Here is a 27,907-nt window from a genome sequence, read left to right as displayed (position 1 = left end):
GGAAAATAGCCACCTTGCTACAACAACCACGTTAGAAAACTGCTGTGGAAGCAAAGGGAACTTCACAGCAAACATAAACACAGTCAAAGGCTTGCAGACAAACAAAAATTAGGTGAAGCGAAATGTAGTGTGAGGGGGCTATGCGAGAGGCGTTCAATGAATTCGAAAGTAAAGTTCTATGTACTGACTTGGCAGAAAATCCTAAGAAATTTTGGTCTTATGTCAAAGCAGTAGGTGGATCAAAACAAAATGTCCAGACACTCTGTGACCAAAATGGTACTGAAACAGAGGATGACAGTTTAAAGGCCGAAATACTAAATGTCTTTTTCCAAAGCTGTTTCACAGAGGAAGACTGCACTGTAGTTCCTTCTCTAGATTGTGGCGCAGATGACAAAATGATAGATATCGAAATAGATGACAGAGGGATAGAAAAACAACTAAAATCGCTCAAAAGAGGAAAGGCCGTTGGACCTGATAGGATACCAGTTCAATTTTACGCAGAGTACGTGAAGGAACTTGCCCCCCTTCTTGCAGCGGTGTACTGTAGGTCTCTAGAAGGGCGCAGCGTTCCAAAGGACTGGAAAAGGGCACAGGTCATCCCTGTTTTCAAGAAGGGACGTCAAACAGATGTGTAGAACTATAGACCTATATCTCTAATGTCGATCAGTTGTAGAAATTTGGAACACGTATTACGTTTGAGTATAATGACTTTTCTGGAAACTAGAAATCTACTCTGTAGGAATCTGCATGGGTTTCGAAAAAGACGATTGTGTGAAACCCAGCTCGCGCTATTCATCCACAATACTCAGAGGGCCATAGACACGGATTCGGATTCCCAGGTAGATGCCGTGTTTCTTGACTTCCGCAAGGCATTCGATACAGTTCCCCACAGTCATTTAATGAGCAAAGTAAGAGCATATGGACTATCAGACCAATTGTGTGATTGGATTGAAGAGTTCCTAGATAACAGAACGCAGCATGTCATTCTCAATGGAGAGAAGTCATCCGAAGTAAGAGTGATCTCAGATGTGCCAGCAGGAGAGTGTCGTAGGACCGTTGCTATTCACGATATACATAAATAACCTTGTGGATAACATTGGAAGTTCACTGAGGCTTTTTGCGGATGATGCTGTAGTATATCGAGAGGTAGTAACAATGGAAAATTGTACTGAAATGCAGGAGGATCCGCAACGAATTGACGCATGGTGCAGGGAATGGCAATTGAATCTCAATGTAGACAAGTGTAATGTGCTGCGAATGCATAGAAAGAAAGGTCCTTTATCATTTAGCTACAATATAGCAGATCAGCGACTGGAAGCAGTTAATTCCATAAATTATCTGGGAGTAGGCATTAGGAGTGATTTACAATGGAATGATCATATAAAGTTGATTGTCGATAAAGCAGATGCCAGACGAGATTCATTGGAAGAATCTTAAAGAAATGCAATCTGAAAACAAAGGAAGTAGGTTACAGTACACTTGTTCACCCACTGTTTGAATATTGCTCACCAGTGCAGCAGCAGCGTGCTTCGTTACAGGATCATTTAGTAATTGTGAAAGCGTTACAGAGATGATAGATAAACTCCAGGCGAAGACCCTGCAAGAGAGATGCTCAGTAGCTCGGTGTGGGCTTTTGTTGAAGTTTCGAGAACATACCTTCACCGAGGAGCCAAGCAGTATATTGCTCCCTCCTATGTATATCTCGCGAAGATACCATGAGGATAAAATCAGAGAGATTAGAGCTCACACAGGGGCATACCGACAATCTTTCTTTCCATGAACAATACGACACTGGAATAGAAGGGAGAACTGATAGAGGTACTCGAAGTACCCTCCACCACACACCGTCGGGTGCCTTGCGCAGTATGGATATGGATGTAGATGTAGTGATTCCTTGAATTGTGATGATAAAATGGAGAGGGTCAAGGCCTCAGTGGAAGATCATAGGAGGAATTTTGATGACAATAATCAACTTGGGAGAGAATTTCAGGTAAATAGGACGAACAGGACTAATTATAGTAGAAATTCAAGGAATGGTTGGGTGGAGGATTGCCATAATGGGCATGAAAATGCTAGGAGAAATCCAAGTAAAAGAAAGGGAGGAGATGACTTTATTTCTGGATCAAACCATTTAAACTACCTAATGCTCCAGTTTTGGCTTGCACTCGAGAAGGTAGTGGTGAAGAACCACTTTTATGTAAATGTGCTGTAATCACAGGTAAGGGTAATGTAAATGATAGTAGTAAGACGAGTGTAATTTCTAATTCTAGTGAGATGTTGAATGATGGTGTGGGTAGCAATGTTTATCCCATAAAAGGAGAGGAGGGACTTGCTATAATAAAATTAAGTGATGAAACAAAGTGTGTTGCTTTTGCTCAGGATGGCCAAATTGTCAAAATGGATAGTAGATTTTTAAGGGAACATAAGGAATTCAGGTGTTTTGCTTTGTGGTCTAATACTGGAGACAAGGATCAACCAATTAGCAAAGTATTTGAAGACAGTGAAAGTGACAGTGGATCTGATTCTGACAGTAGTTGTAATGATGATAGCAGTGACAAATCCAGTAGTGATGAGGACGAGGTAATTGAATTCATAATTGATCATGATGGCCAAGTGGTAAGTAAAGGAAGAATAAAGGAGAATAATATTAGGCCTAGTGAAGAGTTAAGAGTCTGAGAGTGGTAATGAGGAAGAGGACCATGCTATCTGTCATTTGACTTTGTCTGATAATCATTTTGATAAGCAGGATGACAGTTTTTCCAGGGAAATGATTAATGAGGATTTGTTGTGTGAAGGAGATCATATGGTAAGTAAAAAGGAAGTGTGGCACCCTGTAATAACAGCAAGTGTACAAGGTAAACACGTTAAGTGTTTATTGGGCAGTGTTGATTTGAATGGCATTTCACAGGCATTTTTTGGATCTATTAAGAACACAGATGGTATAGTAGTGATGCACGTTTCTGGAATAAAAATTGTTGGTGCTATTGTTAAGCTATCAAAGAGTGTGAAACAAGAGGTAATATTAACTGTGAAATTAGCAGGACAGCTGTTGGAGTGCAATTTCTTGGTGATCAAAAATCTCAGCATTGGTGTAATATTTGGGACTAATTCCTTGTGCAATTAGCAAGTAGGGGGTTCAACATTCTGTGTTGGATTCATTATGTGATGTAAATGCTTACTCCAGCTGTCTGTCTCATTTTTCATGTTTCCTGAGGCAGTCAAACTCTTCTCCTATCCTATCTGTAATTTGTAAGTGAATCAGAATTATTATACAATAGGATGCTTTAGTATAGGAATATTTTAGAAAAGGTTTCTCCAGTGTCCCTATGTTATATATGTTTTATGTTGTGTTAGTGATAAGTAATGTAATCATAAGAGGATGGAAGAAAGTAAATTGGAACCGTGGTTAAAGAATTTCTGTCAGACAAAGAGGTAAGGTAAACTGAAAATGAAAGGTGGTATGTGGAGGATAATTAACATCTGAAGTAATCAGCTCATGGGTGTAGCAGCGGTAGCAATGTGCAGTAACTATCATCTTGAATACAAGATCTTAATATTAATTGTGGTATAATAGAAGCATTTGTGTTCAATGCCATCAGTATATTGAGGTAACTAACTATCTGTGTCATGGTACAGCCATTTCTAATATTAAGGACTTAAAACTTCAAACATAGTTGCCTGGAGTAATGTGTGGAAAGAATACGCAATATTTGTATGTACATCGCCCATCACGCTAGACTGTCAAGCAAGTAACAGTTTTTCTAAGTGATTATTTTGTGGGCAGTAAGTTTGGCTTAGCCTAAGGATCTGGTACTGTGGAGTGTTTCTCTGTAGAATCAATTTTGCATTACATAAGCAGAGCAGGTGTTTATATATTAGATAATGAAATACTAAAATAATGAGTAATGTTAGGGTCTTAATGGTTAGGGAACCTGTCTCTGCAGTAGGAATATTTTTTGAGAATGCACACGCCACTGGCTAAAAAGGTATGAAATGTAAGTGAAATAATGGTGCTGACAGACATGTTTAATGCAAAAGATAACGGTATACAAACAAATATGGTGTAACTGTATTGATGATCTAATTGTGAACTAGGCAACATTGGGTACTGTTTATATTGTGCAATTCATGATACTGCAGCTGGAATGAGAGATTAACAGAAAGAGCAATATTTACAAGTCATATAATGCTGCATCATTGGATCTATAGGTTATCTAAAAACTGATGTTTGTGATCTGAGGAATTATGAGCTTAAAGTGGTAATACTGGTATTAAGAAAAGTAATTTTGCTGATTAACTGATAACTGTGATGCTAGAGTGATTTGAATATTCTGACAGGTCAACTATTTGGTAACATTTTGTGATTTTGTGAGGATTTAAGTTTCTGGTTGAACGAGAATAGTGCTCAGAGTTGAGTACAGAAATAGGGCAATGATTTGGTACAACTTCCATCCCCTTAATCTTGATTTGAATAGTAATTAAGTTATCTGATGGTGACTCTTTTCCTTCTTCACAACCTAATGATGCTATGCTACTGCAAATCTTGAGTTTTTGCTATTTTGCAAATGGGAAAGAAAAGTCTTTCAAGTTTAACCGGTTTCAGACAGTTACGACTTAGAGTAATGTTTTGTAGTGTAATGTGCACTTGATTTAAAATTTTTTTAGTCCTCCTCTTTCATACTATATTCAATTTTAGTGCTAATTATTGTAATGTTATGAGAACTGTGTAATATATCTATTTACAAAGTAATGACTGTCATTTGCCATTAACGTTAAACTTTTTTTTTCTTAGACTCAAGTCAGAAGTAAAAGTAAATGTACCAAAGTAGGGTATTTTGTATAATTTTTTCATGTACTGTGGTGGAGGAGAACCACCTCCAAGGAACCTGATAGCAGTGCATTGCCTAACTGACACTTAAATGTGTATATGGAGGGTTGTGAAAAGTGAAAGTAAACAACTGAGAAATGCAAATGTGCACCTGTAGGCTACATCATTTACTGTAGACAGTACTGCACTTCCAGACCCATTTTTTTTTTTTTTTTTTAGCCAGTACATCGACACTGAGGACAACAAAGAAATAATGAAGGCAAACCACCACAAACTTCCCTATTGCAAGTACAACCACTCGTTTCTCATCACGTCTCGTTAATAAACTGTGCTCATCTTTCTTCCTTCATATCTGCAGTACGTTACTTAAGAGATATTAAAATATGTTTTCAGCTCCCACAAACATCTTTTGCCAGCCTAAGAGGATAACAGTGGAAAATGCTATTCCATAAACTCTCACATTTCACTACATAGAGAGTCAAGGTGTGTTGGACAAACTTTGCACACCACTTTTCTCTTCTTCAAAACGTTCTGGAGAATGTCTGGAACACTTTACTTTGAGATGTTGCTCCACTGCAAATTGCAACACAAGAGTGATGACATCCACTACTTAACATTGCCTGCTCATAATTGACTGGTCAAATGCACTTCTGTTGTGTACAGTTGTTAGTTGGAGCTGCCATCACAGTTACTGCACTGGCACTGCTTATAAAATAAAATAAAATAATCTTGGAACTTTCTGGATGGACAGTGTATACCACTATTGCCCTCCCCCATGTATATGTTATACTTGCGTTAGTGAAATTTCTTAAGATCTGAGGAATCAATTGTATCTAGAAATGCTGGGAAGTTAGTATATCAACCCACAATTTATTATTTTGCAGGTACAATCAATTCTCTGGGCTTGACAAGGTGTTCCTACTCGATAGCAAAGGTAAGCCCCATCTTTACATGGTGTACATCCTGCAGGCATCCTTTAACACTTTTGTCAGCATTCTTGTTTTACATGTATTGCAATACAGCTATGTATCCAACTCAATAAGATATTCTTGTCCGACACTGGCTTTGTATCACTGGCCATAATTAACGTACTCTGTCAAAGAAGCAAAAATATCAGGACTTAATGTCCCATCAAGGATGATGTCAGCAGAGATGGACCACAGTCATTGATCAGACAAGACTCGGAGCACACAATCTGCTATGGCTTTTTCATGAAAATCACACATACCACTCAAGAGGTTTAAGAAAACTATGAAATAACTTAAGCTGGGTGGCCAGACAGTGATTTGAAGCTCACGTCTCCAAAATTTGGTTCTGACTTTATCACTGTCCCTCAATGTTTGGTGAGATACTCTCTGGATCCCCCCAACTAAATATTTGAGTCCTGGTTGGAAACGCAAGATCTTCTCTTACAGTCTCCTGCTGATATAAGATCTGGCTCTTCCTGAGCCAAGATACTGAAACAGTAGTACACTGCCCTCATGAAGCAAGGTTGCTGCTTTGTGTCCCGTTAACATCAAGATATTAGCAAACAAAGGCTAGTATATGAGTGTTTAAGGTACAGTAGACTTTAAGATCCTCAGGGGGGCGCAATTAAGCTCAGACTGGACAAGAACTAAGCACGAAATCTATCATGTGCATTTCTCCCTCAATTAGCGGTAAATGGCACTGAACTTCCTTCACTACACTCTCTAATACTACAGTAGTTACTGTGGAACAACTGATTGTTTGCATGAACTCTTGGCATAACTCTCTCTTATTTTATTTAATTAACATCTGATCTTTTATTCTAGTGTAGTTTTCAAAGCAGGTATTTGCACTGGAAGCCACCCTTGATATCTGGCCAATCCTACAGTTAACAGTTCCAAATCCATGCGATATATTGCCTTCTAGCATGGCCAAAACACTTTGGAATGAATGCTTTGGTTTAGTGAATCACATTAGTAATCTGGTCTGCTGTGCTCTGCATGTTGTGAAAATGAAAGACAGGGCTTTACAGTACCCAATTAGCCACACTGAATGCCCATATATGCAACTTGCTTTTGAAGAAAAAAAGGAAGGAAGATTAAGGGTTAAATTCCCCTTCAGGTCGATGTCATTAGAGATAGAAAACAGGCTCAGAGTAGGGAAGGAAGTTGGCCATGTCCTTTCAAAGACATCATCCTGGCATTTGTTTTAAGGCATTTCGGGCAGACATGGAAAAACTAACTCTGGGTATGAATCCAGTATCTTACCACTGTGCCACCACATCTGGTAGTTTGCTTTAGAGTGTGCTCTTCTTCAGGTGATTATATTTTAAGAAGTGATTACTGTAATGGGATTCATTACCATCTTGCCACTGAGCATTGTCTGAAAAGAAAGGAAGATTAGAGAGTATTGTCCCATGGACACTGTTCTTTATAGATACAGAACAAGCTCAGAGTGGAGAGACTGACACAGGAAACTGAAGACAGTCTTCTCAATAGATCCAACTGTGCAGTACAGAAAGCCTAACCTGTATGATCAGATTACAATTTGAAACGTATCTGCTAAGAGCAATGCCTGATGCAGCAATCATGGGGAGAGGCCAACAGCTAATGCCACTATGTATCTCTTGCTCCTTGTTCAAAAGACAAAAGTTCTGCTTGAGGCAGTTATCCCAAGGTAGGTCTCCACACCTGCTTTCACACTTCCACCAAATCAATCCTTTTCTCAAAAATTTTCATCTCATATTAATATACATTTTTTTCCAACTTCATGGTATACAACCTTTTACAACAGTGGTTGTGCTACATAGGACTATTACTTTCTATTATGAACTTGACATTCTTCTTGCCTTCACAGTGAGGTGGTGAACAATTAACTAACCTGCAACTCTGCCACACAATTCACCTCCTTTCACTTTTACCATTTCTTACTACTACAGCTGTTCTTGAGTAGAAACATCTTTTGATTAGCAGCAACAACTAATCTTGTTACATAGTAATACCTAAATAACTGTCTATGTTCTCAAATATTGTAACACCAATGACGATTTGAATCAAGTTGTAATTAAATACCATTTATGACAGATGCACATATAAATAACTGCTATTGTAAAAAAAGATACTGAACAGTATTCCCCTCCCAGTAGAGAGCTAATGCTATGTCCAATCTAAAGACAATCTGTTACCTCCAAGTGGCTTTTCTTTCTACGATGCCCACTCACCACAACTGTGACACTACAGTGTGTTAGTGTGCAATGGTAGAAATCTCAATGAGTACAACAGAGAGCGAGAGCCACAGCCAGCGCGCACGCATGAACTCATGCGCGCGCCCACACACACACACACACACACACACACACACACACACACACCGACTGACCCCCCCCCCCCCCCCCCCAAACAAACACATGTTGACATAAAAGGGCAGGAGAAAAAAGATAACACCTACTTTGGTTTGGTGTCACGTGTTGGACTGCTGTTCAAATCACTCGCCAATATTTTATAAAGTTTTAAAGATTATTTGTGTTAAAATTAGATTTAAAAGTAACTTATTAGTGAATTTTCATTCATCTCAATCTTTCTCTCTGTGTTGTTGATTTGAGTGGTCTGTTATTTGTGAGTGTCCTTATGACATTCATCCAAGTCACAGCATTATGTTTACATTTCTCAGTGTGCAGTTGCAGCTGTAACAGTTGTAAGGCTAAGTACTGACAAAGTTGTTTGTACACTGTATACGAATATTAAATTTAGCAGTTTTCAATTCATCCAGACATTAGCAGTGTGTTTACATTTTGCGAAGTGCAGTTGCAACTGTAGAGATTCGTAAGTTCTGACAAAGTTGTTTGTGCACTATTATTCAGTTATTAAATTTAATAGTTTTCAATGGTGTCTCATGCTGTTTTTTGTGAAATAACAGTTTAAAAAACTTTCAGAAACTTTCGCCTACTGAGTGTATAGAATTGTTTGTGCGCTGAAGTCATTTATTGAATTTAGTATGGTAGTTTTCTGCTGATGTTTCTTATTGTTTGTAGTGAAATATTTCGGTAAAACTTTCGTTCACTGTATCTAATTTTGTTGAGTGTTCCAGTGGTCACTTGGATTTCGGTTTTAGATAAGAAATTGTGTGAAGTTTTTGTGGTATTGGTATTAATTGTGGTTTAGTAGTATTAATAAAAGTAGTTGCTTTCTTAGTAGAGAGTGAAACTCAAGATCAGTATTATTCGTTCTTTAAATAGTTCTATACCATTGTTTACTTTTAGTGTTTTCAGTAGCTGTTAATATTTTACCAAGAGTCAGAAGTGTGGGCTCTGTCGTACGTTTGAGAGAAGTGGGTTATGGTGTGAGATTTGTTCAAAGTATTTTCATGGGGGGCAGTGCAGTGGGGAAGCCAGTGGGTATTCTAATGGGATCCTCTCCTGGAAATGCAGAATTTGTAGCAGAAATAAGCTGATAGAGGAGCAGGAGGGTAAGATATGTGTCCCTCTGGTGCAGTTACAGAAGGCAGAGGAAGAATTAGGTAGGATGAGGAGCGTGAAGGGTGCTCGGGAATGGGAACTAGCAGTTGTTAAGACGGCAGCTTTGAGGAGGAGATATTCAGACAATTTTACTTTGTGTACAACCAATAGATTTGACTAACTGTCAGAGCTTAGTGGAGAGGAGCCTCCTGTAGCTGTAGGTGTAGGAAACATGCAACAGTCCTCGGTAGTTAGGAAGCCTAAATCAGTTACAAATTCTAACAGAAAGACAAAGGTTCTGCTGTTAGGTAGCTCGCACGGCATAGGTGTGGACCAGCAGTTGCAGGAAGTGTTGGGGAGTGAGTACCAGGTCACCAGCATTGTGAAGCCTAGTGCAGGGTTTGCTCTGGTGACTAACAACATAGGGGAGTTATGTAGGGTGACCTGGTAAAGATAGCTACTCAAACTGGAGGCACTATTGTGCACTTCGTGCAACTGTTTCAGGGTCATGATCAGCCTCATCTTAATGCTTCTGTTAGGTGTGTTAACATAGGGCTGGAGAAGGCACTGAGGGCGAAGTCCATGGCTCACACTGCAGTGGTGCCAATTGAGTGTGTGAACAGATCGGGTTTCACTAGGCATGGCCTGGACCTCAATAGATATGGAAAGGGGAGGCTGGCAAAGCTTATAGGCGACAGCATAGCAGGTGGTGGTGGTATCATTTGTTGGAAAATTCCTGAACAGTATAACCTCTCTTTTACGTTCCCAGAGTTAATGTTTTCCCACCGTTTACAATGTTAATTCACACTCAATTTTGCGTCAACATATTTATAATTTTTCCGTAGTTTATGCTTTATCAAAAAATGTTTTTGGAAAAAAAAAACTGATGTAAAATGAGCTGGCATGATGTTGGCCATCAAGTAGTGTTTACAAACATTATGTGGTTAAGTTTCTTGACACCAGGGTGCTCTACTTAGCAGATTTAAACTGGTAAACATATAAAAGTTGGAACAATTCATGCTGAATCTCCTGCCGCTGCCAAACTTTACTCTGCATGGTGGCCGACAGGAGTAACTACATTCTCTACAGCGCATGCGCAGTTTTGTGATTGTCGTAATCAGTCACACCTTTGTTGAACCATATTTAGTGTGTTTTGTCTTTTGGCTGCTTGTAGCTCTAGTTGACACCTTTATTCAGTTTGCATTGCTCAAATGTTTTTGGTTAAAACACTACATGAATTATGTATACTCTCATGCTGAGAAAAACGTGTTTCAAGGATTTATTCTGATTGTTAAGTGCAATATTTATGTATACATTTTTGTCATGTAACAAAAAAAACCAACACAAGTGATAGTTCGCATGTGTGTTGTTTTCTTCATAACTGAGGAAGCACAGTACTGGATAACTTCAAAAAGACTACTACAGTTCAAGAGATGCAGAACAACACATATGCAAACACAACACAAAAAACTTATGTAAATATTTGCACTTGATATCAAGAAAAAATTCTCAAAACGCACTGTGCTAAGCATGAAAAAATATCAACTGAAGCAGCATTTCATTATTTAAATAATGAATGATAGCTGCAGACGTTCCAAAAACACCGATAATGACTCTGACTTCACAGCATTTCTGCTCCAGCTAGAGATGATTCTTGGTTCACTTTATAGGACGTACCAAAAATTAGTTATTTGTGGTGACTTCAATTTTAATTTTGTACGTGACTGTGCTAGAAAAAGGATATTGGAAGGGCACCTAAATTCATATTATCTGATGCAGATTGTGTTGTTTGCCAACCAGAGTGCAGCGGAACAGTAGCACAACCGTAGACAATAATTTTATTCATTCTTCATTATTAGACTGTCGTTCTGTTAGTAAAAGGGTGAATGGCCTTTCAGACCATGATGCACAAATTTTAACGCTAAAAAGTTTTAGTACTCAAACAAATTTTATATATAATTACAAAATATGTAGAAAAGCTAATCCAATGGCAATAGAGAGTTTTTTGAGACATTGTTAAGAAACAAGAGGGGCAGGATGTTTATAGTGCCAATAACATAGATGACAAATATAATGCTTTGCTTACACATTTCTCATGCTCTTTGAAAGCTGCTTTCTTAATAATGTTCTAAACAGGGTACTCGCAATAAAAGGCAGCCTGGGTAGCTGATTAATGGGATAAGGATATCATGTAGAACAAAATGGAAATTATATCAATATGTTAGAAATAGTCACAATCGAGTTACAGTAGCCCATTACAAACAGTATTGTAAGGTGCTTAAAAATGTCATTAGGAAGGCAAAAAGTATGTGGTATGCAAATAGAACAGCTAATTCATAGGATATGGTCAGTTGTGAAGGAAGTGTCTGGTTAGTATCACAAGGTCGACGATATAAAGTCATTTCAAAATAAAAATATTTCTGTTACTGTGTTACTGGTAAGTCAGATATATGTACATCATTTAACAATCACTTTCTGAGCATTGCTGGTGAATTAAATAAAAACTTAGTTTCTAAATGTTATATGTGGTGAGTTCAATATTAATTTTGTATGTGACTGTGCTAGAAAAAGGATATTGGAAGAGCACCTAAAATCATATTATCTGATGCAGATTGTGTTTTTTTCCAACCAGAGTGCAGTGGAAAATGCCTTTCTGAGACTGAAGTCGGAAATACTCCTCTGTGATAGTGATAAGTGGGAGATTGAGTCAATAATTAAATCACTGAAGACTAGGAACTCTCGCGGACATGATGGAGTACCTAGTAGAACATTAAAGTACTGTGCTGCACATGTTAGCCCTGTACGTAGCTATATTCCTTTAAGAATGATCAGTTTTCTGAACGATTTAAGTACTCAGTAGTAAAGCCTCCTTATAAAACGGGACAAAGGGATAATGTAGACAATTTTAGACCTATTTCTATGCCATCAGCATTTGCTAAAGTTACTGAAAGAGCTGTATATGTAAGAATAACTGATCATTTTCTTTCACATCATTTGCTATCAAATATACAATTCTGTTTTAGAAGTAGTTTAACAACTGAAAATGCTATATTTTCTTTTCTCTGCGAAGTACTGGATGGATTAAACAAAAGGTTTCGAACACTACACATCTTTTTTATTTAAATAAGGCATTTGATTGTGTTGATCACAAAATATTGCTCCAGAAGTTAGACCATTATAGAACACAGTGAGTAGCTCACAACTGGTTCACCTCTTACTTTTACAACAGGCAGCAAAAGGTCATTATCCACAGTGTTGAGAATAACTGTGATATTATGTAGGGTCTGAGTGGAACATGGACAATTGTAGAACGCTGCAGGGATCAGTGGTGGGGTGACTCTTGTTCCTTATTTATATAACTTATACGCCCTCTAGTATCACAGGTGATTCTAAAATATTTTTGTTTTTCTGATGGCACTAGCTTGGTAGTAAAGGATGTTGTGCGTGGCATTGGCACTATTTCAAACAGCTCAGTTCATGACATAAGTTCATGGCTTGTAGAAAATAGATTAACGCTAATTCATGGAAAGACTCAGTTTTTACATTTTCTAACACACAATTCAACAAAATCTAAAGTTTTAATTTCACAGAAAGGGCATATGATTAGTGAAACTGAATGGTTCAAATTTCTTGGTGTTCAGATGGATAGTAAACTGTCATGGAAAGGCCCCATTCAGGATCATGTTCAAAGACTTAATGCTGCCATTTTTACTATTCAAATGGTGTCTGAAGTAAACGATAGTTCAACATGAAAAGTAGTTTACTTTGCCTATTTTCGTTCACTTATGATATATGGTGTTATATTTTGGGGTAACTCTTGCCATTCTCAAAGGATATTTTTCACAGAAATGGATGGTTCTTGCAATAAGTGGCGTAAGTTCATGAACCTCTTGTTGACCCCTGTTCACTAGTCTGGGTATTCTGACATGGGCTCTTAATATTCTTTACTGTCATTTCTTGTTAACAATATCATCATATTCCCAAGAATTAGCAATTTTCACTCAGTTAATACTAAGCAGAAATCCAATCTGCTTTTGGATCGCACTTTCTTGACTCTTGTGCAGAATCCATTTTCAATAAGCTACTGCAGGAATTCAAAAAACTTAACAGTAATCCATGCACTTTCAAATCAAAGCTGAAGAGTTTCCTCATAGGTCACTCTTTGTATGTCGAAGAGTTCCTTGAACTTGAAAAATTAAGCTGATTCCTGTGTTATATTGTTGACAGCATTTACACAAACTTATGGCTTGTACTTTTTTAGGTTCATAAACATTTTGTTTTATCCGTTATTACTTGTGTTGTAATTTCATGTACTGACACATTTCATGACCTTGGAGATTTGTTCCTCAATTATGTCCTACAAAACTAGACGTGTAAAATAATAATAATAATAATATATTGCTTACCTATTACAGCAGACAGCTGGCTTTCATTTTCAATAATGTTGTATCCAAGATAAGCCAAGTATTCAAATGTTTTTTGCACATCAAGCAATGTGATCAATGTCCACTGACACATGTAACCTTGCAAGGTAATCCAACCCTGTAAGAAAATTCGAAATTATTAACTGTGATGTAGAATCACATAAACTTAGTTTATTGTCAGGAAATGTACTACTGATGACCATCAAAAGGAAACTTCACTTAAATGTGAATAGAAAGAAGCTTGTCTACCCAGTGGCAGTGACTACCACAAACAAAGTGACTAAGAAAGCTACCTTCAGGTGCCACAGACTCCTTCATCAGCCAAAGGAAGGAAAGGGTTTGAGAAAACAAGAACAAACATGGATTAGGAGAAAATGTCAGCTGGGCTCTGTGGTTAAAGAAGACAGAAGAAAAAGAAGCTCAACAACAGCTGATTAATTTCTATCTATACTTCATAAAAACATATGGCTGGAGATTGTGAGGAGATTTTGCAGCAGTTTTAAGAAAGTAAACAAAACAAAAATGACAAAAGCTAATGCTCCAACAGAAATTTGAAATTAACGATTATAGAAAATATAGATTGCTACCATAAAGACAACACATTAAGTTGCAGACAGGTATGGTGAAAAGACTGTTACATACTAAGGTTTTGGCCAAAGCCTTCATTCACATAAGCAAGCACACCTCAGACACAAGAGTCCTATCTCTGGCTGCTCTGGCCAGAGATAGCAGTTTTTGTTTTTCTTTTCTGATGAAGGCTTTGTCCACCTTTCTGCAGCTCAACATGTCATCTTTACGGAGAGAGCAATCTATCCTTTGCAGAACTGTATATATTCCAACCTGGATTTTTGACTGTTTGGAACTGACTTATAAACTGACACGTTCATGATGTTATGTGCCATTACAGTAAATTTCTTGGAGAAATATACATTAAGAAACATGAAGGTTCTGTAATGGCACTAAATTAAGAATAAAGTATGTGAGATAAGTCTTCAAAACTATTTCCAACAAAGATATAAACATGTTAACGTTTCTGAAGTGTTAATGTTACATACTAAGTACACAAGGTTATCATCATATAGTCCTTGCAGATAGATATTAGGCCTGTTATAGTAGAAGTAGGCTATAGGCTGCTCAGTCTGTTCTTCACATCACCTTTTAAGTGTGACGATAATGATCACTTACTGCTATGGTTGCAATACAGTAAACAAAGGTCACCTCGTGAATGGGATAGTTTTTACAATGTAAGTCCATTGCATATTGAAAGGGAATATGATGCATAGCTGCAGCCATAATTTTGAAAAGTTTGGCATCCTTTATATATATATACATAAAATAGAAAGAAACATTCCACATGGGAAAAATATAATAAAATATATTAAAAACAAAGATTCCATGACTTACCAAACGGGAAAGTGCTGGTAGATAGGCACAATAAAAAAAAAAAAAAAAAAAAAAAAAAAACACACACACACACACACAAACACACACACAAAATTTCAAGCTTTCGCAACCAACGGTTGCTTCGTCAGGAAAGAGGGAAGGAGAGGGAAAGATGAAAGGATGTGGGTTTTAAGGGAGAGGGTAAGAAGTCATTCCAATCCTGGGAGCACGTGTGTGTGTGCGCGAGTGTATACCTGTCCTTTTTTCCCCCAAGGTAAGTCTTTCCCCGCTCCCGGGATTGGAATGACTCCTTACCCTCTCCCTTAAAACCCACATCCTTTCATCTTTCCCTCTCCTTCCCTCTTTCCTGACGAGGCAACCATTGGTTGCGAAAGCTTGAAATTCTGTGTGTGTGTGTGTGTGTGTTTTTTTTTTATTGTGCCTATCTACCAGCGCTTTCCCGTTTGGTAAGTCATGGAATCTTTATATATATATAAACATATATATGAATACACTTTTGTCCAAAATTAAAGTGACAAACTGCAATTTCCCCATACTGTGTATAATTCATGATAGACTCATGCAAACTGCCGACAGATATTCATATGCTTGTGTTCTGACGGAAGATGGCATTCCAGTTAACAGACAACCACGCCAACGATGATGTCGGGGCATCTATCAAAGGGGGTAGTGTTTGGCAGGTAGTCCCACATCCACAATCACTGCATACACAGTCAAAGACAGTGCAGTATGGTATAGAGAGGAAGCCTAACAGACGCTCTGCAGTGGAGGGCCATGTGAAGAATGGAAGTTGGACAGTAGGAAACTGATGTAGCCCGATGTTGAATCGCTCTTATTTCTCAGATGTGGCAACAGTTTATAGAGACCGAAACTGTATCCCTAAGACCTGGACAGGGACCACTACATGTGAAATCAGGAAGGGAAGACCATTTTTGGCTGTAAGGGCACGACGGTACTGCCTTAGTACTGCACGGCAACTGGAATCTGACATCGCAGCATCCACTGGGCATGTTTTATAAGAGGCAAACAGTACAAAAGTCTTCAGCAGAGTGGCCTTTATTGCCAGAGACCTGCTATATGTGTACTTCTGACGTGTCTTCACATAAGAGAACATGTACAGTGGAGTTGTCAACATGCTGCCTGGATATCCTACAGTGGGCCAATGTTCTTTTTACAGATGACTCCCAATTTGGTCTTGAGAATGATTCTCGATGGATTTCATCTGGAGCTGTCAAGTATCGTGACGAGATCTTGGGATCTCATGTTCAGTTGTTGGAAGGTGCTGCGGGCCCAGTCTTCGCACTGATGGATGATAATGCTCGACCTCATAGAGCACGGGTGATTGATGTATTCTTGGAAATGGAAAAAATTGCATGCATGAGGTGGCCTGCTCACTCTCCCGATCTGAATCCCATAGAACATGTTGGAGACGCATTAGAGAAATGGGTTGCATCACATAAGCATCCACCAACCACCCTCCAAGACATGTGAGCACCTCTACAGGAAGAATGGGTGTTATTGCCTCATCATGAGAGTGATGGAATCATTCACAGCATACCCCGTCGTCGTCAGGCCTGTGCTGCTACCACAGATGGTCGCACGGATACTGAGCACATTAGCCAGTTGTTGGAATATGAGTGCAAATCTGTTAAGTTGGAACAAATGAAGAACAGTTTTGTCTAGCTTTATGCATATTGCAGCTGTTTATGTTCTGTATTCTTTACACTGTTTCTACTTATTACCACTAGTTTGTACTGTTTTGTGGCAAAATAAATGCAACGTTGCAAAATTTCCATTAATTGCTTTAATTTTGGATACCAGTGCAGTAAGCCTGACAGCAACACATACAATGTCATAACTTTGATCGTTATTAAACCTCCACTTTTTCAAAAGTTACAAAGAAAAAGTAACACAGAGCTATAGCTAATTGTACACACAGCACAACATATTTAGTCAGAAATGTGGGTAATATGGTAAAGCTAAATATAATATGTTTGGTTTTGAAAATCTGAACAATAAGTTTTTTTTTCTGATGATAATCCTTGCTTTACTGTCAACAGACAAAGGATTAACAATAAAGAGGGAAAAGTCATATTATTTCTATGGCTGAAAAAAGAGAAAAAAGAAATAATTTTATAGCACTGACCTGAGAATTTGTTATAACAGTGTTGCACATGTCATTGCCCCAAAGGGGAACAGGACACGCTGAAAAGAGACTTTCAGATTCTTTGGGTGAAAGGGCTCCATCTTTGTCCTTGTCATGATGATTGAATAATGTGGAAAGAAACTGTTGACCCTTGTGACTCAGTTCCGTAGTACAGCCACTGTGCACTCGAAGACTGATAAAATAAAACTGAAAGTATAAGCTTTAGCATACAACACTTTTAGCTGATAAAAACTTTTCATTCACTTGAAAATCAAACATTAAGTAATCACGCAACAAATGAAATATGAAGCAGCAACTCCAAACAAGTAAATGAAATAATTTAAATTCCAAATATTCCAAAAACTTATCTGGAGCTCTCCTGAAAGAGCTCTCCTCCAAGTTTTATGCACTGCTGACCTCTCTCAAACCATGACAAATCTGTGTCATATAACATATGCCAATATGTATGAATGAGAGTTTACTGTTAAGAAACACTTGTGTTTTAGACTACTGTGAGCAGAGATAAAGACACTGTGAAAGAAGATTATTTGAGATTTAAAGCAGCTTCACGTTTCACACACAAACGTTTGAGCTTCTGTCTAAAAATGCACCTCTGATACTGCCATTGGCTCCAATAGTTATGCAAAATAGGCTTTACCAAAGATGAATATTCAAAGTCTGAATGTAAAAAGTAAAAATGTCAAATAGTAGCAACAACATTTCCAGATGTATATTCAGGGCAGTCAAGTACAATAGCTGTCTGCTGTGCTGCGTCAGCCCATAACAAAGGAATTAAATTGTTATAAATCACTTGGGTATATCTACTGTGGAGAGGATTAGTGAAATTTCCCACTTATCGGTCACTCTTGAGCCATAAATGTGATTGTAATGAAGCCTAAGAATTAGATTTTCTTAACCGAAGTTTATGCAAACACACTGAAGTGAAAAATTAGTGAAAAATGTTATTCAGTTGAAAGGGGAAATTAAAATCATTACACGCTGTTGAATATGAATTGAGGGAACTCAAACATGGAATAAATGTTACTTCAGTAGTCTCCATTTCAGCTGTGCTACAAGAAACTGCGATGCTGATTTCTGAAATGACTGCCCTTCAAGATCTCTTGTTTAATTTTGTGGAGGGGCTCAAGTTTCAATGTTTAATGTAATTTGTTGTTCATTTTCAATACATTTATTTTCATGATATCTTGTAATCATTAATTACATAAGATGTTGAGTCGCAGATAGGCACAACAAAATGACAGTCACAAATATAGCATTCAGCCAGTAAGGGCTTCGTCAAAATATAGATGACAAACACACACATACATACTCACACAAATGCAACTCACACACACATGACTGCTGTCTCAGAGGAGGAGGCTGGGGCGGGGAAGGGGAGGAGTAGTAGGGTGGGGGTGGCGGACAGTGATGTGCTGTTGGGGAGCACGCAGGGACGAGATGGAAAGAGGGTAGGGCTGCTATGTGCAGCTGAAAGGTTAGGTGGAGGGCAGTGGGGAGGTGGGGGGGGGGGGGGGGGGGGGAGAGATAGCGGAAAAGGAGAGAAGTAAAAAGACTGGGTGCAATGGAGGATGTGGGCTGTATCGTGCTGGAAAGGGAACAGAGAAGGGGTCGGTTGGGAGAGGACAGTCACTAACGAAGGTTGAGCCCAGGAGGGTTACAGGAACGTAGGATATATTGCACGGAAAGTTCCCACCTGCGCAATTCAGAAAAGCTGGTGTTGGTGGGAAGGATCCGCATAGCACAGGCTGTGTTGCAATCACTGAAATGAAGGATGTCATGTTTGACAGCGTGCTCAGCAACAGTGTGGTCCACTTGATTGTTGGCACTACCTACAAGCCACACTGTATCAACCATCTCGGCCGTATGGAACAGATGGCTACAAGACCACATTGATTGTTAGTGCAGCATCTTATGTCACACATCACTCCCACTGATATCATTAATCCATACCTTCTAACTGATCACTCTCCCTGCACCACTCTCCTGTATTTTTGCATGTTATTTGCTGCACCTTTCTGGTGCCACACGATCTTGGATCTCATCCTATGAACCCCTCCTCACTCCACACTCTTTCTCTGTTCCATCCCAAACCGCACCCACTAATTCAACCTCATCCAGGCACATCTGCCAGCCCCCTTCTTCATACTTATCCGGCCTCAAACCTGCCACCCACAGTAAAATACATATTTATTATTTATATCTTTTTTTGATCTCACTGTGACTTCTCACCAACTTTAGTCAGTTTTCACCTTTTGCTATCATTGACTCCCTCAAATTCCATCTTTTTTCCCCCTCTCGCCTCCATTTCATCCTTCTCATGATTTTTCACTCATATTTGGTGTATTTTTGTGATTTTTTTTGGGTGTAATTTTTCACATTTTTTCCACCACCACGGATCCTTGCTCCTTCCATCTGCATCAATACAGAGAAGTTTCCTTATCTCTAGCCAGAACCCAGCCCCACATACTGTTCCTTTGTTGTTGCTCGGCTCATGGAATCCCCCCAAATGGCCTTACAAGCAAATTACCCATCTCCGGCTGCCAGAATGGCCTCCACCTATTCAGATTAGGCCAATCATTAACCCACACCAACATAGTCCTGTAAAACAATATCAACCAAGCCCAAACCTTCTCTCCACACACAAAATTCTCCTGCTATGCAATCCAAAATAGCTGAAACCCATAACACACATCGAAACTCTTGCCCTCCAGGAACTAGAGCAACATGCACAACACTACCTCAAAAAGCTCTCTATCCTGCTCACTTCCTACTCCTGCCTTGAAGTACAACTGTCCAACCCCTCTACAACAATCTTCAAACCTCCTCCACACCTCCTCATAGCTGACAAACCTTATAACGAGTCACCCTCCTCTAACATTACCCTCCTCTAACATACACCCCCCCCCCCCCCCCCATATATATAAAACTTACCAAACGAAAGCGTCGGTATGTTGATAGGAGACAATAAAAAAAAACACACACACACACACACACAAATTTCAGGCTTTCGCAACCCAAGGTTGCCTCATCAGGAAAGAGGGAAGGAGAGGAAAAGACGAAAGGATGTGGGTTTTAAGGGAGAGGGTAAGGAGTCATTCCAATCCCGGGAGTGGAAAGACTTACCTCAGGGGGGGAAAAAGGACAGATATACAACCGCGCGCGCGCGCCCACACACACACACACACACACACACACACACACACACACACACACATCCATCCGCACATATACAGACACAGGCACACATATGAATATGCAAAGAGGTTGGGCAGAGATGTCAGTCGAGGCGGATGTACAGAGGCAAAGATGTTGTTGAATGACAGGTGAGGTACGAGGGGCAGCAAATTGAAATTAGCAGAGGTTGACGCCTGGTGGGTAACGGGAGGAGAGAACATATTGAATGGAAAGTTCCCATCTCCGGAGTTCTGGTAGGTTGGTGTCAGTGGGAAGTATCCAGATAACCCAGACGGTGTAACACTGTGCCAAGATGTGCTGGCAGTGCACCAAGGCATGTTTAGCCACAGAGTGATCCTCATTATCAACAAACACAGTCTGCCTGTGTCCGTTCATGCGAATGGACAGTTTGTTGCTGGTCATTCCCACATAGAACGCTTCACAGTGTAAACATGTCTGCCTTTGATCGTGTACAACTTCCTGGTTACAGGACTGGAGTAGGTGGTGGTGGGAGGGTGCATGGGGCAGGTCTTACACCGGGGGCAGTTACAAGGGTAGGAGCCAGAGGGTAGGGATGGTGGTTTGAGGATTTCATAGGAATGAACTAAGAGGTTACAAAGGTTAGGTGGATGGCAGAAGACGCTCTTGGTGGAGCAGGGAGGATTTCATGAAGGAGAGTGTCTTTCCATCTTTCCGCCATCCACCTAACCTTCGTACATGTGTGTGTGTGTGTGTGTGTGTGTGTGTGTGTGTGTGTGTGTCTGTCCTTTTTTCCCCCTAACGTAAGTCTTTCCACTCCTGGGATTGGAATGACTCCTTACCCTCTCCCTTAAAACCCACATCCTTTCGTCTTTCCCTCTCCTTCCCTCTTTCCTGATGAAGCAACCACGGGTTGCGAAAGCTTGAAATTTGTGTGTGTGTGTGTGTGTGTGTGTGTGTGTGTGTGTGTGTGTGTGTTTGTGTTTGTGTTTGTTATTGTTTCTATCAACGTACCAACGCTTTCGTTTAGTAAGTTACAGAATCTTTGTTTATATATAAACAAAGATGATGAGACTTACCAAACAAAAGCGCTGGCAGGTCGATAGACACACAAAAAAACACAAACATACACACAAAATTCAAGATTTCGCAACAAACGGTTGCTTCATCAGGAAAGAGGGAAGGAGAGGGAAAGACGAAAGGATGTGGGTTTTAAGGGAGAGGGTAAGGAGTCATGCCAATCCCGGGAGCGGAAAGACTTACCTTAGGGGGAGAAAAGGACAGGTATACACTTGCACACACACACATATCCATCCGCACATACACAGACACAAGCAGACATTTACCCTCTCCCTTAAAACCCACATCCATTCGTCTTTCCCTTTCCTTCCCTCTTTCCTGATGAAGCAACCGTTGGTTGAGAAAGCTAGAATTTTGTGTGTATGTTTGTGTGTCTATCGACCTGCCAGCACTTTCGTTTGGTAAGTCACATCATCTTTGTTTTTAGATATATTTTTTCCACGTGGAATGTTTCCCAATAGAGGGAACCATTCCACACGGGAAAAATATACTTAAAAACAAAGATGACGTGACTTACCATACGAAAGCGCTGGCAGGTCGATAGAAACACAGACACATACATACACACAAAATTCAAGCTTTCACAACAAACTGTTGCCTCATCAGGAAAGAGGGAAGGAGAGGGAAAGACGAAAGGAAGTGGGTTTTAAGGGAGAGGGTAAGGAGTCTTTCCAATCCCAGGAGCGGAAAGACTTACCTTAGGGGGGAAAAAAGGACGGTTATACACTCACACGCACACACGCACACACACACACACACATATCCATCCAAACATATACAGACACAAGGAGACATATTTAAAGACAAAGAGTTTGGGCAGAGATGTCAGTTGAGGCGGAAGTGCAGAGGCAAAGATGATGTTGAATGACAGATGAGGTATGAGTGGCGGCAACTTGAAATTAGCGGAGATTGAGGCCTGGTGGGTAACGGGAAGAGAGGATATATTGAAGAGCAAGTTCCCATCTCCGGAGTTCAGATAGGTTGGTGTTGGTGGGAAGTATCCAGATAACCCGGACGGTGTAACACTGTGCCAAGATGTGCTGGCCGTGCACCAAGGCATGTTTAGCCACAGGGTGATCCACATTACCAACAAACACTGTCTGCCTGTGTCCATTCATGCGAATGGACAGTTTGTTGCTGGTCATTCCCACATAGAATGCATCACAGTGTAGGCAGGTCAGTTGGTAAATCACGTGGGTGCTTTCACATGTGGCTCTGCCTTTGATTGTGTACACCTTCCGGGTTACAGGACTGGAGTAGGTGGTGGTTGGAGGTTGCATGGGACAGGTTTTACACCGGGGGTGGTTACAAGGATAGGAGCCAGAGGGTAGGGAAGGTGGTTTGGGGATTTCATAGGGATGAACTAACAGGTTACGAAGGTTAGGTGGACGGCGGAAAGACACTCTTGGCGGAGTGGGGAGGATTTCATGAAGGATGGATCTCATTTCAGGGCAGGATTTGAGGAAGTCGTATCCCTGCTGGAGAGCCACATTCAGAGTCTGGTCCAGTCCCAGAAAGTATCCTGTCACAAGTGGGGCACTTTTGTGGTTCTTCTGTGGGGGATTCTGGGATTGAGGGGATGAGGAAGTGGCTCTGGTTCCATCGGATTCACCTGGTCCTACTCCAAATCCCATGCCACTTTCCTTGACGTTGACCTCCACCTGTCAAACGGCCAGCTTCACACGTCCGTCCACATCAAACCCACCAACAAGCAACAGTACCTCCATTATGACAGCTGCAACCTATTCCACATCAAACGGTCCCTTCCCTACAGCCTAGGTCTTCATGGCAAATGAATCTGCTACAGTCCGGAATCCCTGAACCATTACACCAACAACCTGACAACAGCTTTCGCATCCCACAACTACCCTCCCGACCTGGTACAGAAGCAAATAACCAGAGCCACTTCCTCATCCCCTCAAACCCAGAATCCCCCACAGAAGAACCACAAAAGTGCCCCACTTGTGACAGGATACTTTCCGGGACTGGACCAGACTCTGAATGTGGCTCTCCAGCAGGGATACGACTTCCTCAAATCCTGCCCTGAAATGAGATCCATCCTTCATGAAATCCTCCCCACTCCACCAAGAGTGTCTTTCCGCCGTCCACCTAACCTTCGTAACCTGTTAGTTCATCCCTATGAAATCCCCAAAACACCTTCCCTACCCTCTGGCTCCTATCCTTGTAACCGCCCCCGGTGTAAAACCTGTCCCATGCACCCTCCCACCACCACCTACTCCAGTCCTGTAACCCGGAAGGTGTACACAATCAAAGGCAGAGCCACATGTGAAAGCACCCACGTGATTTACCAACTGACCTGCCTACACTGTGATGCATTCTATGTGGGAATGACCAGCAACAAACTGTCCATTCGCATGAATGGACACAGGCAGACAGTGTTTGTTGGTAATGAGGATCACCCTGTGGCTAAACATGCCTTGGTGCACGGCCAGCACATCTTGGCACAGTGTTACACCGTCCGGGTTATCTGGATACTTCCCACCAACACCAACCTATCTGAACTCCGGAGATGGGAACTTGCTCTTCAATATATCCTCTCTTCCCGTTACCCACCAGGCCTCAATCTCCGCTAATTTCAAGTTGCCGCCACTCATACCTCATCTGTCATTCAACATCATCTTTGCCTCTGCACTTCCGCCTCGACTGACATCTCTGCCCAAACTCTTTGTCTTTAAATATGTCTGCTTGTGTCTGTATGTGTGTGTGTGTGTGTGTGTGTGTGTGTGTGTGTGTGTGTGTGTGTGTGTGTGTGTGCGCGCGAGTGTATACCCGTCCTTTTTTCCCCCCTAAGGTAAGTCTTTCCGCTCCCGGGATTAGAATGACTCCTTACCCTCTCCCTTAAAACCCACTTCCTTTCGTCTTTCCCTCTCCTTCCCTCTTTCCTGATGAGGCAACAGTTTGTTGCGAAAGCTTGAATTTTGTGTGTATGCATGTGTCTGTTTGTGTTTCTATCGACCTGCCAGCGCTTTCGTATGGTAAGTCACGTCATCTTTGTTTATATATATATATATATATATATATATATATACATAGAGAGAGAGAGAGAGAGAGAGAGAGAGAGAGAGAGAGAGAGAGATTTCAGCTTTTTCACTAAAAGAATTGATATGTTTTGTACACGACGTATTACGTTTCAGGCTAAACTGCATAAAAAAGAAATTAATGTGTTACAATCAATATGTACCAACAGCTAAAATTACTCTTCTTTTAAAAATAATTGAAATTACAAAATTTCTGGAATACTTAAAATTCATATTATTAATTGCACAATCCAATGCTAATTTTTAAATTTATTTCTAGATTAATTTACAAAATAATGATATATTTTAGTGAAGATTCCTCTCCAGTCGAGAAAGTTTATAAACTCTTTGGAAATTCTGAGTACTGCAGAATAAAAGTAGACTGGAAGTAGACTTTTTCTAAATTTGTCAACAACAATTAATTACTGGTTTTTTTATTGTGGAAAATGTAAAAACAGTGTCATGTTGGAAGAAGTGACAAAGAATAAAATTCAAGAATAATACAGAAAAATTTTCATCAGTTATTTAGTCATCAAGAACCTAAGAAATCGAAATTTCAGTTGCAAGAATTTACCCCTAGACAATACTTTGTGCCATCGACAGTAACAACGAGATAATGAACATAAGCAAAAAATTAATATTTTGTATATCATACACCTCTCAAAGCTTTTGAAAATATGAAGATACAAAGACAATGAATTTAATGGTGATGTGTGTGAGAGTAAGATTACAACCTACTACATTTACCCCACCCTCCAAAACTCCCTTCCACCACCGAACAGAATCCAGAACCTGAACTGACCTGAAACACAGTCATCAACCTTTCCTCCAGAAGCCTTATCCCCCGAAGAAATATCAGTGTTTTCCAAAGGCCTCACTTATTGCCCCACTCCCGAATTCAATCACGCAGGACTTATTAAAGACCTTCTCTCCTTCTCCCAGTCCCTACAGTGGACACACTTTTTCGCCACCAACCCTACCAATCAGACTCAACCAAAGATCAATGTTGAACCCTGCCTCACTCAGTTCACTGTTCCATCCAACCATGACCCACTGCCACTACCCACAAATCACCCCCTGTTAACTTTCCAGAATTTCTAAACCTCGAACCTTCCCTCACTGTCATTCCCCAAATCCCTCAACATGCAAACTAACCTTACATTCACAAAAAGAACCGCAGTCCATCACTTAAAAACTTATCCCAATCTTGTAACCCTATCTGCGGATAAAGGATCCACCACTGTTGTTTTGAACCGCAAAGATTATCTGGCAGAAGCACTCTGGCAGCTGTCAGATACATCCATCTACAAACCTGGCCACAGTGACCCCATTCCAGGAATCCAGCACGATCTCAGTCACTCCTCAAATCCTTAGGCTCATCCCACAACCTCTCCCCAGAGTCCATCTCTCTGCTCATCCCTACCACTCCCCGCAGTCCTACCTACTACATGACTCCTTAAGTCCATAAACCCAACCATCCAGGACGCCCCATTGTGGCCAGTTACTGTGCCCCCACTGACAGAATCTCTGCTCTCGTATACCAACACCTTAAACCCGTTATCCAGAACCTACCCTTCTTCATAAAAGATACCAACCATTTCCTCCACTGACTCTCCACAGTTCCTGTCCCTTTACCACACGGTGCCCTGCTCATCCCTTTACACTAACATCCCTAATGCCCATGGCCTTACTGTTATTGAACACCATCTTTCGCAACACCCGATGGATTCCACCCGATGGATTCCAAACCAACAACCTCCTTCCTAGCCACCATGACCAGCTATATCCTCACCCACAATTACTTCTCCTTTGAAGGCATTACCTACGAAGAAATCTGGGGTACAGCTATGGGCAACCACATGGTACCAACCTATGCTAACCCATTCATGGGTCATTTAAAGGAATCTTTTCTAAACACCCAAAATCCTAAATGTCTGACCTGGTTCAGATTCATTGATGACATCTTTGCGATTTGGATCGAGAGTGAGGACACCCTATCTACATTCCTCCAGAACCTCTACAACTTCTCCCCCATATGCTCCACCTGATCCTCTTCAACCCAACAAGTCACCTTCCTATACCTTGCCATCCACCTCCACAGATGGCTACATCAGTAACTCTGTCAATATCAAACCTACTAACCACCAGCAATACCTCCACTTTGATAGTCATCACCCGTTCCATAACAAGAAATCCCTTCGATACAGCGTAGCCAACCGTGGTCATCGCATTTGCAGTGACGAGCAGTCCCTCTGGAAATATTCTGAGGGCCTCATTGAAGCCTTCAGAAACCGCAATTACTCTCCCAACCTTGTACAAAAACAAATCTCCCATGCCTTATCTTTACAGTCTCCCACCACCGCACCAAGTCCCACCGTCCAGCCACAGAGGAGCATTCCCCCCGTAACTCAGTACCACCCTGGACTGGAGTAACTGAATTACATTCTCCATCAAGGTTTTTGACTACCTGTGCCCTGACATGAGAAATATCCTGCCCCTTAGCCTTCCCACCACTCCCACAGTGGTATTCCGCCTTCCACTGAACTTGCACAATATACTTGTCCATCCCTACACAACCCCTGTTCCCAACCCCTTACCTCATGGTTCATACCCTTCAACAGACCCAGAGGCAAGACTTGTCCTATACATCCTCCCACCACCATCTACTCCAGTCCAGTCACAAACATCACCTATCCCATCAAAGGCAGGGCTACCTGTGAAACCAGTCATGTGATCAACAAGCTAAGCTGCAACCACTGTACTGCATTCTATGTAGGTATGACAACCAACAAGCTGTCTGTCCACATGAATGGCCACCGACAAATTGTGGCCAAGAAACAAGTGGACCACCCTGTTGCTGAGCACGCTGCCAAACATGACATCCTTCATTTTGGTGATTGTTTCACTGCATATACCATATGGATCCTTCCCACCAACACTAGCTTTTCTGAACTGCTCAGATGGGGACTTTCTTGCAATATACCCTACGTTCCCATATCCCTCCTGGCCTCAACCTTCATTAGTCACTGTCCTCTCCCATCTAGCCTCTTCTCTGTTCCCTTTCCAGCACTAAACAGCACACATCCTCCATCGCACCAAGTCTTTATACTTTTTTCCTTTTCCGCTATCCACCCCTGATTTCCTGGACACACAGAACATGGACATACGATGGCATCCCTTCAAGATGGAGGCATGGCTTATTCCCCACACAGGTGTAGAAAGTTTATCTGAAAGTAGCTGCTCATAAACACCCTTGACCCGACTTTTATGAATATATCCCATTGCATGAAAATATGGCTGCACTCATAAAATTATATTATGGTAAACTACAACAACTGTTGGTACTCTGGTTGCGACAACAGTTTTAAGCTAGCAACAATTTACAGTGCTATA

General features: G+C 40.7%; 1 protein-coding gene across 3 annotated transcripts in view; it reads right to left on the bottom strand.

Moving 5' to 3' along the window:
- LOC124614497 (mitochondrial Rho GTPase) overlaps positions 1-27,907 on the bottom strand; it is a 174,965-nt gene that overhangs the window by 50,511 nt on the left and 96,547 nt on the right. For all 3 annotated transcript variants that reach the window (XM_047142948.1, XM_047142949.1, XM_047142950.1), the window contains exons 9-10: positions 17,223-17,415; positions 13,655-13,790 (exon numbers count right to left, since the gene is read on the bottom strand). In XM_047142948.1, coding sequence (XP_046998904.1) covers positions 13,655-13,790; positions 17,223-17,415 — 329 coding nt within the window. The remainder of the gene's footprint in view (positions 1-13,654; positions 13,791-17,222; positions 17,416-27,907) is intronic.

This window comes from Schistocerca americana, chromosome 1 (genome assembly GCF_021461395.2).
Source record: "Schistocerca americana isolate TAMUIC-IGC-003095 chromosome 1, iqSchAmer2.1, whole genome shotgun sequence".
Classification (NCBI taxonomy): domain Eukaryota; kingdom Metazoa; phylum Arthropoda; class Insecta; order Orthoptera; family Acrididae; genus Schistocerca; species Schistocerca americana.
The sequence above is the reverse complement of the archived record's forward strand: the minus strand, read 5'-3'. Positions and strand labels throughout refer to the sequence as shown.